Here is a 14631-nt window from a genome sequence, read left to right as displayed (position 1 = left end):
GTGACGCGCATTCCAACGAACCTTGACGAGTTTAACACTACTCCTGCGTGTCTTGTTAACCTTCCAATCAGTAACCTCAACAGGTTCTTCGGTAAAGTGGAGTGTGTCGTCAATGTGAACTTCATCGGCAGGAATGGCAACTGTTTCTTGAGTTGGACTCTTTTTTCAGATTAGATACATGAAATGTATCATGAACTCCATTCAGTTCTGCGGGTAGATCCAACTTGTAAGCTACAAGACCAATCCTTTCCAGGATTTTGAACGGTCTAATGTATCTCGGGTTCAACTTCCCACGCTTCCCAAAGCGTGCTACACCCTTCCAGGGTGAAACCTTTAACAAAACCATATCTCCTACTTGAAACTCCAAAGGTTTCCTCCTTTGGCCCGCGTAGCTCTTTTGTCGATCACGAGCCGCCTTGATACGCTCTCGGATCTGAATAATCTTATTTGTCATCTCTTGAAACAATTCGGGACCAACAAGCTGTCTATCACCCGCATCTGCCCAGCATAACGGTGATCGACACTTGCGTCCCTAGAGAGCTTCAAACGGTGCAGCTTGAATGCTTGCATGGTAACTATTGTTGTATGAGAACTCTACCAAAGGTAGGTGTGTGTCCCAACTGCCACCCAAATCCATTACGCAAGCTCGTAACATATCTTCCAACGTTTGAGTCGTTCGTTCGCTCTGGCCGTTTGTCTGTGGGTGAAAAGCAGTACTCAGATTTAACTGAGAACCAAAGGCTTCTTGAAAGGATTGCCAAATCCTTGACACAAATCTTCCATCTCTATCGGAGATAATCGAGAGAGGCACTCCATGTCGTACGACTATCTCTCTGAGGTACAGCTCGGCCAGCTTACCAGTGTTATCTTTCTCCTTGATTGGCAAAAATTGTGCAGATTTCATCAGGCAGTCTACGATTACCGAAATCGTATCATGACCTCTGGGTGTCTTTGGTAATTTCATTATAAAGTCCATTGAAATCTGCTCCCATTTCCACATGGGTATTTCGGGTTGTTGCAGAAGACCTGAAGGCTTCTGATATTCGGCCTTTACCTTGGCACAAGTCAAACATTTGCCAACATACGTTGCAACATCACCTTTCAATCTCGGCCACCAGTAGAAATCCTTTAAATCTTGGTACATCTTATCCGATCCTGGATGGATCGAGTACCGTGACTTGTGAGCTTCATCGAAAATTACTTCTCTGAGACCACCAAAGAGGGGTACCCAAATTCTTCCCATGAAACACAATGTTCCTTCCTGGTTGGGTACTAACTGTTTCTCCATCCCACGGAGATATTCATTCATGAGGTTCTCCTTTTTGAGAGCTTCTCTCTGCGCAGCACGAATGCGCAATGAGAGGTCTGTCTGAATGATCATTTCCAAAGCCTTAACCCTTATGGGCTTAATCCTTTCCTTCCGACTCAAGGCGTCTGCTACCACATTCGCCTTTCCTGGGTGATACTTGATCTCGCAATCATAATCGTTCAACAGCTCCACCCATCGGTGCTGTCTCATATTAAGCTCTTTCTGATGGAATATATGCTGTAAACTCTTGTGATCTGTAAAGATCGTACAGCGGGTACCATACAAGTAATGTCGCCAGATCTTCAGTGCAAACACCACCGCGCCTAATTCCAAATCATGCGTGGTGTAATTTTTCTCGTGAACCTTTAATTAGCGCGAAGCATAGGCTATTACCTTCTGTCGCTGCATCAGCACGCAGCCTAAACCTTGACGCGAGGCGTCGCAATATACCACAAAGTCATCAGTGCCTTCGGGTAGGGATAAGATTGGTGCATCGCAAAGCTTGTTCTTCAACAACTGAAAAGCTTCTTCTTACTTATCTCCCCATTCGTACTTCTTGTCCTTTTGAGTGAGGGAGGTCAAAGGTTGAGCGATTTTCGAAAAATCCTCAATGAATCTGCGGTAATAACCAGCCAAACCTAGGAACTGACGGATCTCGGTTGGCGTCTTCGGAGTCTCCTAATTCTTGATCGCCTCGATCTTTGTGGGATCCACATGAATTCCATCTTTGTTTACCATGTGACCAAGGAACTGGACCTCGCGCAACCAGAACTCGCACTTCGAGAACTTTGACGGGTGGTCCTTTGGACAACCCTTAAGTGTGTTAAAACATGAAATAATCCTCCATTTAGCCGTGTAATTATCTTGAATTAGATAACTACGATGCTTATGTTTCAGGTGCAAATTAGGAGATAAGAGATGGATAAAAGGCAGCTTATGGATGCTTTGGTGAAAACGGGTCGAGAGAAGAACACAAGACAAAACAAAGAAGTGAAGGCAGCTTGGTACCGTAAATTACGGTACTACCGTAATTTACGGTGGCCCATTTTCTCATTTATGTTGCACCGTAACTCAGTCTCACCTCACCGTAACAATTTGATGTCCACCGTAAATTACGGTGGAGCCGTAATTTACGGTGGAGCCTGAACGTGAAAAGTGTAACTGCCACAATATACTCGTTTTTGGTGTGTCTTTTGGATTATTCTCATCATTGACAGTTCTTAGACACTTTGGGGGCGATTTTGGAGCGGGAGCTTGCTTTGTGAACATTTCCAAACATTCGGTTTGTGTTTTTAATTTGTATGAACATTAGATTGATGTTGATGATGATTCACCGAGCCATGTCCGGCTAAACTCTTCGGTGATCATCCTAGGTGAATGTTTCTAAGACTTTTGTGTGTTAATTTCTGCATTTCTAGAATGATATCTTGCGTTGCTTGAATGTCATGGTGTATGTTTGATTGTTTGTAGTGCGTTAATCTATATCACAATTTCTAGTCTTGATCGTACGTTCTTGGTGCCGTTGGCAACCGAGATATCACGGGAAGGGTTAGGGTTGGTTATTGGTTAATAGGTCATCGGGAAACAACCTCGCATTATCTAATCCGAGTACTTTGTTCCCTTTTATCACTTCAATCACACATACACGAGTTATGTCTATGTAACTCTTTCTAGTGAAATTGCACACAATTGTTTAAAGAAACTGAAACCTAGGGTGATCATTGTTCTCTCCTAATTGTTTACAACCTACTTTGATTTGAATTAGTTCTTAATTTAGTTTTCTAAAACAACAACCCACAATCTTGAGTTTTAATTTTCTGCAAGTTAGTTTAATTCTAGTTTAAATACAAAGCTATACAGTCAACACATTTTCCACATACTCCCTGAGTTCGATACCCTACTACCGCTAACTACAGTTGTTTAGGGATTAAATTTGCGTGACCCACGACATCACGTCAAATTTTGGCGCCGTTGCCGGGGAGTAGTGCGCAACGTGTGTTAGTTTAATAGTTTTGTTTGTTATTTTCAGGTTTACGCTGGTTGTGTTTAGTGTGCAGGTACTTCAGGTGTATGCATACTAGAGGCTCTCACAGGTCATCACCGCTATCGTTTGATCCGGAAATTGAAAGAACGTTACGACAAAACCGAGTTTTAGTGAGAGAAAACAAAATCATTGGTTCACCCACTTCACCCATTACACCGAGAAACATCATGGCTGATTCTCAGATTCCACTTACAACCAGTCAAACAACCTCATCCTTTATACCTACTTCCACCCAACCATCACCAAACACTACATTACCTAATACCACTGTTGGATTTACACCAACCAATTCCACTCAACCAATCACCACTCAAAATGAGCCTACCATCACTTACGATCCATCCACCACAATCCCACCATTATCTCACTTCTTTCCCCCAACTACGGGTCAATCATCTTCTACCTTCACAATTGCACCCAATTCAACTGTTGTGCATACTACTTCATCTTTTAGACCACAACAACAACAGTCGGGTTTTCAGTATTCGACCATTCCATTTGGGCAAACTTCAGGAATTCAAGGGGGTGGTTATGATGAGGGATTCGAAGACTTTGAGGGGTATGAAGATGATGGGTACGGTTATGGAGATTATGGTGATCAAGGAGATTTTGGGTACGTTCAGAGTCAATCGCAAGGGATGGCGAGTGTTGGTGGAATGCAACATCAACAACTTATACCACAACATATTCGGCCAAGACCACAAGGGCCACCAATGCCACAACCGATTCCATTACAACAGGTCCGACCACAACATGTACACCAACAACCATTTCAAAGACCGCCTCAGCGCCCACCGATGCGACCACAACAGTTTCAACAACCGATCGCACCACAAGGGCAAGTACCAAGACCGAATGGGCCGATTATTCCGAGAGGTAGGTATGGTGTGCCACGAAGACATCTTAGAGAAAATGTGAGGGGCATAGAAGCACATTTTCGGCCGGTAATCACACAAAACCCTTCACCGGTAGTCATTCCTCATAATGACCAAGGGCGCACATTCGAAGTAAGAACCAACTCGCTACAAAGTTTACCAAAATATAAGGGGTTGGCAAATGAAGAACCTTATTTCCATTTGGAGGCTTATGACTCTATATGCAATACTCTTGGGAGTCAAGGGTTTTCAGCTGACGACATCAAATTAGTGTTGTTCCAATTTTCGTTGGAAGAGAAAGCTAAGAAATGGTTCTATACATTACCTTCAGCATCAATTTATACATGGGGGGAGATGCAACAAACCTTTTTGGATGAATTCTACACCGCCCAAAAGACTAATGATGCGCGGAAGGGGTTGAGAAGCTTTCAACAACAACACGGTGAGATGTTCCATGAGGCGTTTGAGCGTTTTAACATGATGATTAAAAACTGCCCTCATCATGGGATTGAGTTATGGGGGTTAATGAACGCTTTTCATGAGGGGTTAAGTGCCGAAGATGCACGGGATTTAATGTCTATCACCGGAGGGACATTTGGAACGAATTATGAGAATGCAGATTGGGAGTTTTTGGAGAGTATGGCAACTACATCAAAAAGGAAAGCCCAAGCTTCGAGGAGAGCCCGACCGACAACTAACCGACCACAAGTGCATGCCATAGATGAAGGTAATGTTCAAACTACTAATCAAATTTATGATGTGTGTGCTTTGTGTAATGAAATAGGTCACGCGGCTGAAAATTGCCAAGGAATGTTGGAAGGGCAATATGAGGAAGTTCACGCAGTCCAAGGTCAAGGCCAAGGAGGAGGTGGTAGGAACTACAACAACATGAATTCTAATACCTACCACCCCGGGTTGAGGAATCACCCGAATTTTAGATATGGGAACCCGTCAAATCAAGCGAACCCAAATTTTCAAGGTAGCCAAGGTAATTTTGGTTCACGGCCATCTTATAATAACCAAGGTGGGTACCGGGGCGGAAATAACCAAGGGTATCAAAAACAATACCAAACGGGTCAAGATCAAGGGGGATCTTCGGGTGGAAATGAGGTGATGGAGATGCTTAAAAGCATGCAATTGGAGATGCAAAAGCGGAATCAACTTGATGAAGTGAGAATGCAAAAAGATGAGGTTCGCGATAAAAGCATCCATTCACTAACAACCCAAATGGGTCAATTAGCGACCGAGGTGGCGGAATTGAAGAAAGGTAAGGGTCAACTTCCAAGCGACACAAAGGTAAACCCTTCACATGGTTCGTCACGAGGTAATGTTAATATTAACCATGTTAGTGTGTTAAGAAGTGGTAAAGAGTTTAAGGCCAATTTGTCACCCGAATTGGTCGAGGGGGTGGTTGAGGACATCACGGGAATGGAAAGTGATGATGAACCTTCACCGGTTAAACCAAAAGAAATAACTATTAAAAAACCGGGGTTGGGTGAAAGTGAAAAGAATGAAAGTGAAAAGAATGAAAGTGAAAAGATTGAGGGTGAACCGAGTCAAGTGCCATTCCCATCGGCTTTACTTGACCCGGGAAAGAAAAGTTTTATTGTGTCAAGGGGTCCTCAAAAAGAGGAAATGTGGGATATGTTCAAACAAGTTAAAATAAATCTCCCACTCCTTGATGCAATAAAACAAGTTCCCGCTTATGCAAAATTTTTAAAAGAATTATGCACACAAAAGAGGCAAAACAAGAAAAAAGTGCCTAAGCGGGTAGATTTGACCGGGCAAGTGAGTGCGGTGTTGAATGGGGAGCTTCCTCCTAAGCTCCAAGATCCAGGCACGCCATTGATTAATGTACAAGTTGGTAATTTTCAAATGGCTAAGGCGTTGCTAGATCTTGGAGTCGGAGTTAGCATTTTACCGGGGGGATTATACGACCAATATGACTTTGGTCCATTAGCACGGGTGGAGACGACGGTTGTTTTGGCCGATTTGTCTCATAAGTTGCCCCGGGGTATGGTTCAAAATGTTATTGTTAAAATTGATGAGTTTTACTACCCGGTGGACTTTTTGGTTTTGGACTACTCATCGGCGGACCCTAAACAACAACAAAACATAATTTTGGGTCGGCCATTTTTAAGCACCGCACATGCTATTATCGATTGTAGATTTGGTACGGTTGATATGGCATTCGGAAATCGAAAAATGCGTTTGAATGTTTTCACTAACAATTCTAATGCTAACGGTGTTGATGAGTGTTTTATGGCAGACATAGTAGATGGATGCAACCCGCATGAGTATGAGGAGGATGGTTTGGATATCTGCCTGTGTGACTTTTCTGAACAGGTACATGCTTATGCACTACGGGTTGAAGAGGAGGCACAAGATGTTATGGCGATGAAAGAAGGTAGACCACCATGGACCCATCAATTCGAGGGTCTACCGGTGGAAATCGATTCGGGTACAAAACCATCGTTGGAGGAACCACCAAAGTTAGAGCTCAAGGACTTGCCCGGCCACTTGAAGTATGTATTTTTAGGGGATAATGACACTTTGCCGGTCATTATTGCCTCTAATTTGGAAGTGGCACAAGAGCAAGCCTTGATGGAGGTGTTAAAAGCAAACAAGGGTGCTATTGGATGGACGATTGCCGATCTTAAAGGAATTAGTCCATCTATTGTCATGCACAAAATTATCACAACCGAAGATGCCAAACCGACACGAGAAGCTCAAAGGCGGTTGAACCCGAACCTAAGGGAGGTAGTAAAAAAGGAGGTAATTAAATGGTTGGATGCGGGAATCATCTATCCGATTTCGGATAGTGCTTGGGTGAGTCCCACCCAAGTTGTGCCTAAGAAGGCCGGCATTCAAGTAGTCAAGGACGAAAGTGGTGAACAAATTGCCACCCGACCGGTTACCGGATGGCGGGTGTGTATTGACTACCGAAAACTGAATGCCGCCACTTCTAAGGACCATTTCCCGCTACCTTTTATTGACCAAATTATTGAAAAATTGTCGGGTCAAAAATATTATTGCTTCTTAGATGGGTATTCGGGTTATAATCAAATTGCCATACACCCGGATGACCAACACAAGACCACCTTCACATGCCCATACGGCACTTTTGCCTTTAGGCGAATGCCGTTTGGGTTGTGTAATGCTCCGGCAACTTTTCAACGATGTATGATGAGTATTTTCTCGGACATGGTTGGAGAGTCGCTCGAAGTGTTCATGGATGATTTTTCCATTTTTGGCACCACTTTTGATGCTTGTCTCAACGAATTGCAAAAGGTTTTAAAAAGGTGCGTTGAGAAAAATTTGGTGCTAAGTTGGGAGAAAAGTCACTTCATGGTGCAAGAGGGCATTGTGTTGGGACACGTGATTTCGGAAAGGGGGATGGAGGTGGATAAGGCAAAGATACGGGTAATTTCATCATTGCCACCTCCTAAAAATGTTAAGGGTGTACGGTCATTCTTGGGACACGCGGGTTTTTATCGACGTTTCATTAAGGGTTTTAGTGTTATCACCAAACCCTTATGCAATTTGTTATTAAAAGATGTCCCGTTTGACTTTACTAATGAATGTATGCAAGCGTTTACTGTTTTGAAGGAACATTTGGTCAAGGCGCCTATCTTGCAACCACCTGATTGGTCAAAACCGTTCGAGATAATGTGTGATGCCAGCGATACCACTATTGGTGCAGTTTTGGGTCAACGGGTTGACAAGAAGCCGGTGGTTATCTACTATGCAAGCAAAACTTTATCCGAAGCGCAACTTAACTACACCACAACCGAGAAGGAATTACTAGCGGTGGTGTACGCTTTGGATAAGTTTCGCTCGTATATTTGGGGAAGCAAGGTAGTAGTTTATTCCGATCATAGTGCGGTTCGGTATTTAATGGAGAAAAAGGATGCGAAGCCGCGTTTGATTCGGTGGGTTTTATTGTTGCAAGAATTTGATCTAGAGATCCGAGACAAGAAAGGAAGCGAGAATGTAGTCGCGGATCATTTGTCTAGGATTCCGGTAGAGGGGACCGATGATGTAAGTGAAATCAACGAAAGTTTCCCCGACGAGCAACTGTTAGCCGTGTCCACTTTTGTTGCCCCGTGGTACGCTCACTATGTTAACTACTTAGCCACGGGTGCCATTCCGACCCATTGGACCAAAAAGCGTCGTCAACAATTCATGGTCCAAGTGAGGCAATATATTTGGGATGAGCCGGATCTCTTCAAGATCGGACCGGATCAAGTTATTCGGAGGTGTGTGCCCGAGACGGAAGTGTTGGAAATTTTAACGCACGCCCATTCGTCCGCTTGCGGGGGTCATTTTAGTGGACATAAAACGGGTTATCGGGTACTATCTTGTGGGTTTTATTGGCCCACTATTTTCAAGGATGCAATTAAGTTCGCCCGGAATTGTGTAAACTGCCAAAAGATGGGTAGCATATCGAAGAGGGATGAGATGCCACTACAACCAATCTTGGTTGTAGAGATATTTGATGTATGGGGAATAGATTTTATGGGTCCGTTTCCAAATTCGAATGGCTTGCTTTATATTCTTGTGGCGGTGGATTATGTCTCGAAGTGGATTGAGGCTATTGCAACGCGCACAAACGACCATTCGGTTGTTTGTAAATTTGTTCAATCTAACATCTTCTCGCGCTTCGGAATTCCGCGGGTCATTATAAGCGATGGTGGTTCACATTTCAAAAACTTTAACTTCGGAAAATTGTTGAAGAGGTATAGCGTGAATCATCGAGTCGCAACACCTTACCATCCGCAAACGAGTGGACAAGTCGAAGTGTCCAATCGGCAAATCAAGGAGATCCTCATGAAAACGGTAAGAACGGACCGAAAGGATTGGTCGAGCAAGTTGGATGATGCTTTGTGGGCGTACCGTACGGCCTACAAGACTCCGATTGGCACAACACCTTACCGGATGGTGTATGGTAAGGGTTGTCATTTGCCTATGGAGTTGGCGCATCGGGCGCATTGGGCGATCAAGACAGTTAATGCGGATTACGACGAGGCGGGTAAGTTGCGGAAATTGCAATTGAGTGAGATAGAAGAAATTCGAGATGAGGCGTACGAATGCGCATCGGCTTATAAGGATAAGCTAAAGAAAGTACATGATGCGAAGTTACGCAAGAAAACGTTCGAAGTGGGTCAGAAGGTTTGGTTGTACAACTCACGGTTGAAAATGTTTGCGGGCAAGCTTAAAAGTAAATGGATGGGTCCGTATGTTATTCGAAGAGTTGGGCGATTTGGTGATGTGGACATCCAAGATGAGCAAACGTTGAAGCAACAAACGGTGAACGGTCACCGCTTGAAGCCGTACTTGGAAGGAAATGACATCAATAATTTGGAGCTTGACAAAGCGGGCTACATCTTACGCCCGGTCGAGGAGGAACAACCTTAAGAGGCCCAGGTTTGGTGGTAGTGTACATAGTAGTTTCATTTTGTTTTGTTTTGCATTTTTGTACAATTGCCATAGCTCTTCGAAGTCCGTGTTCGAAACAAGTGTGGGGAAGTTCGGGTTGCGAATTGCTCTTACATCGTGTTGAGGACAACACGGGATTTTTGAGGGGGTAGGGTGATTTTTCTAAGTTTTTGAAATAATAATAATAAAAAAAAAAAATCGAAAAATTTAAAAAATCTAAAAAATTTTGGTCACACAAACCTCACGTTTTAGAAAAATGTAGATGCCCAGTGTCCACCGTAAATTACGGTGGAGCCGTAATTTACGGTGGTTGTTAAAGAAATGTGGAGTTTTATGGTACAAACCTACTGGATTACGGTGAGAATTGAAGTTGAGAGATTACCGTAAATTACGGTATTACCGTAATTTACGGTGAAGACTGAAATGTTTTGGGTTTTACGGTATCTCTCTCCTGGTTTACGGTACACATTTGACATCCAGGTCTCACCGTAATTTACGGTGAGACCGTAAATTACGGTACGCGATGAAATGGTTTCTGTCGGTTCGGTTCCGTTGTACATATAAAAAAAAAACAATAAAAAACGAAAACAAACAGGCTTTCACGTGCATTAACCCCTAACCACTCATTCATTCTTCACTTTCCACCAACTTCTTCTTCTCCAAGAACCCACATCCTCCTTCTTCTTCTTCCACCTTCTTTTCTTCATAAAACCCTCGATCTTTGTCCAAATCAAGTGAGATTTTGGTCTAAATCGACTAATTTTTCCCAAGCTTCGTGATTGTGAGGAGGAATTCCAGAGAAAACGCGGTTTTGGGGTCGAAGTTTGAAACCCTAGGTTGAGATAATTTGGGGGTTTTGGGATTTTTAGTTTCACAAGCATCCTCTCATCTTGAAACAAGGTATGAACACTTATTTTACTATATTATGGAGATGCATTGTGAAAAACAAGGTGATTTAGGTTATATGTTCTTGCCCACTTGCTTGTTGCTAGGATATGAGTATGGAATTGTTATTGAACATGGTTGATGGTTGTAGATGTAGGAATTATGGTTAAAGTAGTGAACTTTTGGGATGTTCTACATTGTAGAGACACCATGCCCAATTTTTGAAAAATCCTTGATACACTTTGGGTTCACTAACATCTACAACCATGGCAATAAGCAAGTGTGGGGATGATTTGTGAAGAGAATGTTAATTTTTGTGTTGTTTTGTTGTTTCTTCATGTGTGTAGGAAATGGCAAAGACAAAGGAAAAGCCGGGGTCAAGTTCATCCTCATCAAGAGGCAAGGGCAAGGAAAAGGAGCAGCCCTCGAAGAAGAGGCAATATCTGGGTAGGGTTAGCGAAAGCGAGGAAGAAGAAGAGATGCAGTTAGACCCAAGTGATAAACCGGTGTGGAATTCGGGGTCGTTGGATGATCAACCCGAAATCTGGCAACCAACCCTGTATAACGACTGCATGAACAAGTTAAAGAATAAAGCAGCCGCATTCATCTGTGAAAGAGAGGTTGATGAGCCTCAGTTGGGCCAGTTCGGGGTGTATGACAAGTTCCGTGCTTTGGGTTGGGAAAGAGCACTCAAGTGTTGGGATAAGGATAAGAGCAATTTGTTTTTGACTGAGATTCAGGAGTGGATGGCAACGCTTAAATGTCACAACTTCCACAGGCCATCACAAATGAAGTTGGTCGGGATGGTACATGGGGTACCAGTTGAAATGTCATTCGATACGTTGAAGAAGTTGGGAAAATATGATAGCCTTCCAACTAGGGAGTACATGATTCCCACGCTTGATGATTTATTGCTCAAACCCGAGAAGCACGTGACATGGAACAGTATGTTGGCGGATTTGTTTTTGCCCGGTAGGTATGGTGGCGTGTTATACCGAAAAAATCTGAAGATAGAAGCCAAGCTCTTGCATACGATCTGTTTACTTTATGTCATCCCAAGGAGAGGGGATAAAGAGCAGGTGAGGTTTCCAGAGATACCTGTTCTGTATTCATTGATGCATGGCTCCCCACGCTTTCCAATACGCTACCTGATTATGCACCATTTGTGGATATGCCGGAACAAATACGGGAGAGACATTGTCCCGTACTGTCGCATCATAACGGGCTTAATGAAACAGCAGAAGGCACTCACATCTGAAGACCGCGGTTTAACGAAAAGGCACTTGCCTTTTACTTTGGATAGGTTGGGAAACGTTTGGACATACACTTCGTCTGAACGTTATCACAAGCTGAAATCGGCGGGTCAACGGTGGAGGGCGTTGAAATTAGGTGCAAGGGAGTTGTTACCGGGAGAACCGGATGAACCTGAAAGCGATGAAGAGTTAATTCCAAGTGGGGATGATGATTACGCAGACGAGCCACCGGGTGGTGCAAATGTTGGTTTTGGGGCTTTTCATGGTGGTCATGGTGGCACATTTTACGACTATGCGCAGCAACCATATGAACCGGGGTGGGCTTATAGTGGTTCAATGCAGGAGGTGATCGAGAGCCAACGCCCGCCGGCGGCCATCTTTGATACTTGGTCGGGTCCGGAGAGGTCGTTATTTGATCAAGGCACGCGGAATAGCGCTAGTATTGAGCGGGCGCTTAAACATAGCTTCGACCGCAATGAATCATGGCACCGGACCCACGCATATTCGCAGGAGGTGGAAATGAATAACCGATATCACGATGATCAGATGAGGCGGATGCATGCGGACTGGCATGCTGGGAGGCCGGTGGTTGAGGATCCACAACATGTGGATTATGCCTCATTGCCACCATATGATGGCAGCGTTTCGTATGCGACCCCACAGCTCCACCATTCCCAGTGGCTCGATCCATGTCAGCAAGAGGGACAACAACAACAAGAGGGAAGCAGTAGCGGCTCGTTCGGGTTTGGAGAATGGAACGATATGATGTCGTCCATCTTTGGGCCCCCAGGACCGCGTTATTATTGATCAGGTGGTATTCTCTCTCTTGTATAGTTTGTATATATTTGTTGGTTTATGTTGATTATGGTGGGAGGATGGGTGGTGATTGATCATATGATTGATTATTGGGTTTGGTTGGTTGGTGGTGTTGTGTTTAAAATGAAAAACATAAAAAAAAATATAAAATAAAAAAATACAAAAAGAAATTTGGGATTTGAGATAAAAGCTTTTTGCGGATGTTGATTGAAGTAGTGATCAAAACCTCCCAAGCCATACATTGGGGACAATGTATCCCAAGTGTGGGGATGGGGGGAATTTTTTGAAGATTTTTGAAAAAATTTTAAGCCGAGCAAAACAATGTGAAATCTTGTCTCCCCAATTTATCCCCAAGTCAATACACCGGCAACCCTTATTACCCTTTTCATTCTTGGTAAGAGTTGTAGCCACACGTGTATATAAATAATCTTTGATGAGAGTGGCTACGGGTGGGGGTGCGTTAGAACTTGTGCTTGAATGCGATTTGAATCCTTAGTTAGACATGAATGTAGAAAGGATAAGGGCATTAGGTAGCCTCGTCGTTGGTGTGAGTGAGTGTGGGATTTGGGGGGTTGGACCTCATAAGTTATACATATGAGCATGGTAGTGAGAGGGGCGGGGGTTTGGTCATTTAGTTGCCCATTTTGTGCCTTAAAAGCTTATCGTTTGCTTCCCCTAGCTACTTACTTGAAAATTCACCCAAATTTGACCCGGTCTTGTAGTATTAGTGATAGAATTAGTAGTTTTGTGAGTTTGAAGTAGTTTGTTTAGTGTGTTATTGTATGATGCCTTGAAAAAAAAAAAGCAGAAAAAAAAAAAGGAAAAGCAACGAAAAAGAAAAAAAAAAGAGAAGGTTTCTTTGTCTTGTATATAGTAATGCGTATTTGTTAGTTGGTTTTTGATGTTTGTAATAAAAAGACCGGGTCGAATTTTCGCTACTCATATATATTCCATTTCTTACCCATACACCTAGCCACGTTACAACCTTTAAGCCCCTTTGATTTGCATTCATGTTTGACCCGTTATAGGAGGATAGTTGATTCAGGTACAAGCTTATGATTGCGCAACCACCCGTTTGCCTAGTGTGTGTCTAGCTTATCTTTGCTAGTTTCCACTTGTAGCCGAGAGGAGAGAATTTGTGAGGGGTGTATTGCTTGGGCATTAAAAAGGGGTTGGTAAAGAAATTGCAGGATTTGTTTGGCTTGATTTGATCACTTGTTTCGGAACTATGTTGATGAGTTGCTTGGGACAAGCAACGGTTAAGTGTGGGGATGTGACGGGTGGTCCTTTGGACAACCCTTAAGTGTGTTAAAACATGAAATAATCCTCCATTTAGCCGTGTAATTATCTTGAATTAGATAACTACGATGCTTATGTTTCAGGTGCAAATTAGGAGATAAGAGATGGATAAAAGGCAGCTTATGGATGCTTTGGTGAAAACGGGTCGAGAGAAGAACACAAGACAAAACAAAGAAGTGAAGGCAGCTTGGTACCGTAAATTACGGTACTACCGTAATTTACGGTGGCCCATTTTCTCATTTATGTTGCACCGTAACTCAGTCTCACCTCACCGTAACAATTTGATGTCCACCGTAAATTACGGTGGAGCCGTAATTTACGGTGGAGCCTGAACGTGAAAAGTGTAACTGCCACAATATACTCGTTTTTGGTGTGTCTTTTGGATTATTCTCATCATTGACAGTTCTTAGACACTTTGGGGGCGATTTTGGAGCGGGAGCTTGCTTTGTGAACATTTCCAAACATTCGGTTTGTGTTTTTAATTTGTATGAACATTAGATTGATGTTGATGATGATTCACCGAGCCATGTCCGGCTAAACTCTTCGGTGATCATCCTAGGTGAATGTTTCTAAGACTTTTGTGTGTTAATTTCTGCATTTCTAGAATGATATCTTGCGTTGCTTGAATGTCATGGTGTATGTTTGATTGTTTGTAGTGCGTTAATCTATATCACAATTTCTAGTCTTGATCGTACGTTCTTGGTGCCGTTG

At 43.2% G+C, this 14631-nt stretch overlaps 2 protein-coding genes and 1 non-coding gene across 3 annotated transcripts; 2 read left to right on the top strand and 1 right to left on the bottom strand.

Moving 5' to 3' along the window:
- Positions 1 to 4631: 4631 nt before the first annotated feature.
- Positions 4632 to 4737, bottom strand: LOC118485259. The gene has a single exon (XR_004875564.1). It is a non-coding gene; the product is annotated as a small nucleolar RNA R71 (small nucleolar RNA).
- A 4429-nt stretch (positions 4738 to 9166) lies between these two features.
- LOC110892403 lies at positions 9167 to 9646 on the top strand. Its single transcript, XM_022139569.1, has one exon. It carries the CDS (start codon positions 9167 to 9169, stop codon positions 9644 to 9646), a length of 480 nt encoding a protein of 159 aa, XP_021995261.1.
- Positions 9647 to 10300: 654 nt separating this feature from the next.
- On the top strand, positions 10301 to 12787 carry LOC110894076. The gene is made up of 2 exons (XM_022141253.2): positions 10301 to 10567; positions 10900 to 12787. The coding sequence occupies exon 2, from the start codon at positions 10903 to 10905 to the stop codon at positions 12610 to 12612; it is 1710 nt and encodes a 569-aa protein (XP_021996945.1). The 5' UTR covers positions 10301 to 10567; positions 10900 to 10902; the 3' UTR covers positions 12613 to 12787.
- Positions 12788 to 14631: the final 1844 nt, after the last annotated feature.

Source organism: Helianthus annuus, chromosome 12 (genome assembly GCF_002127325.2).
Source record: "Helianthus annuus cultivar XRQ/B chromosome 12, HanXRQr2.0-SUNRISE, whole genome shotgun sequence".
NCBI classification, from domain to species: domain Eukaryota; kingdom Viridiplantae; phylum Streptophyta; class Magnoliopsida; order Asterales; family Asteraceae; genus Helianthus; species Helianthus annuus.
The sequence above is the reverse complement of the archived record's forward strand: the minus strand, read 5'-3'. Positions and strand labels throughout refer to the sequence as shown.

Coding starts and splice junctions, on each gene's coding strand:
- LOC110892403 (XM_022139569.1), top strand. CDS start 9,167: ATGGTGTATGGTAAGGGTTGTCATTTGCCTATGGAGTTGGCGCATCGG.
- LOC110894076 (XM_022141253.2), top strand. CDS start 10,903: ATGGCAAAGACAAAGGAAAAGCCGGGGTCAAGTTCATCCTCATCAAGA.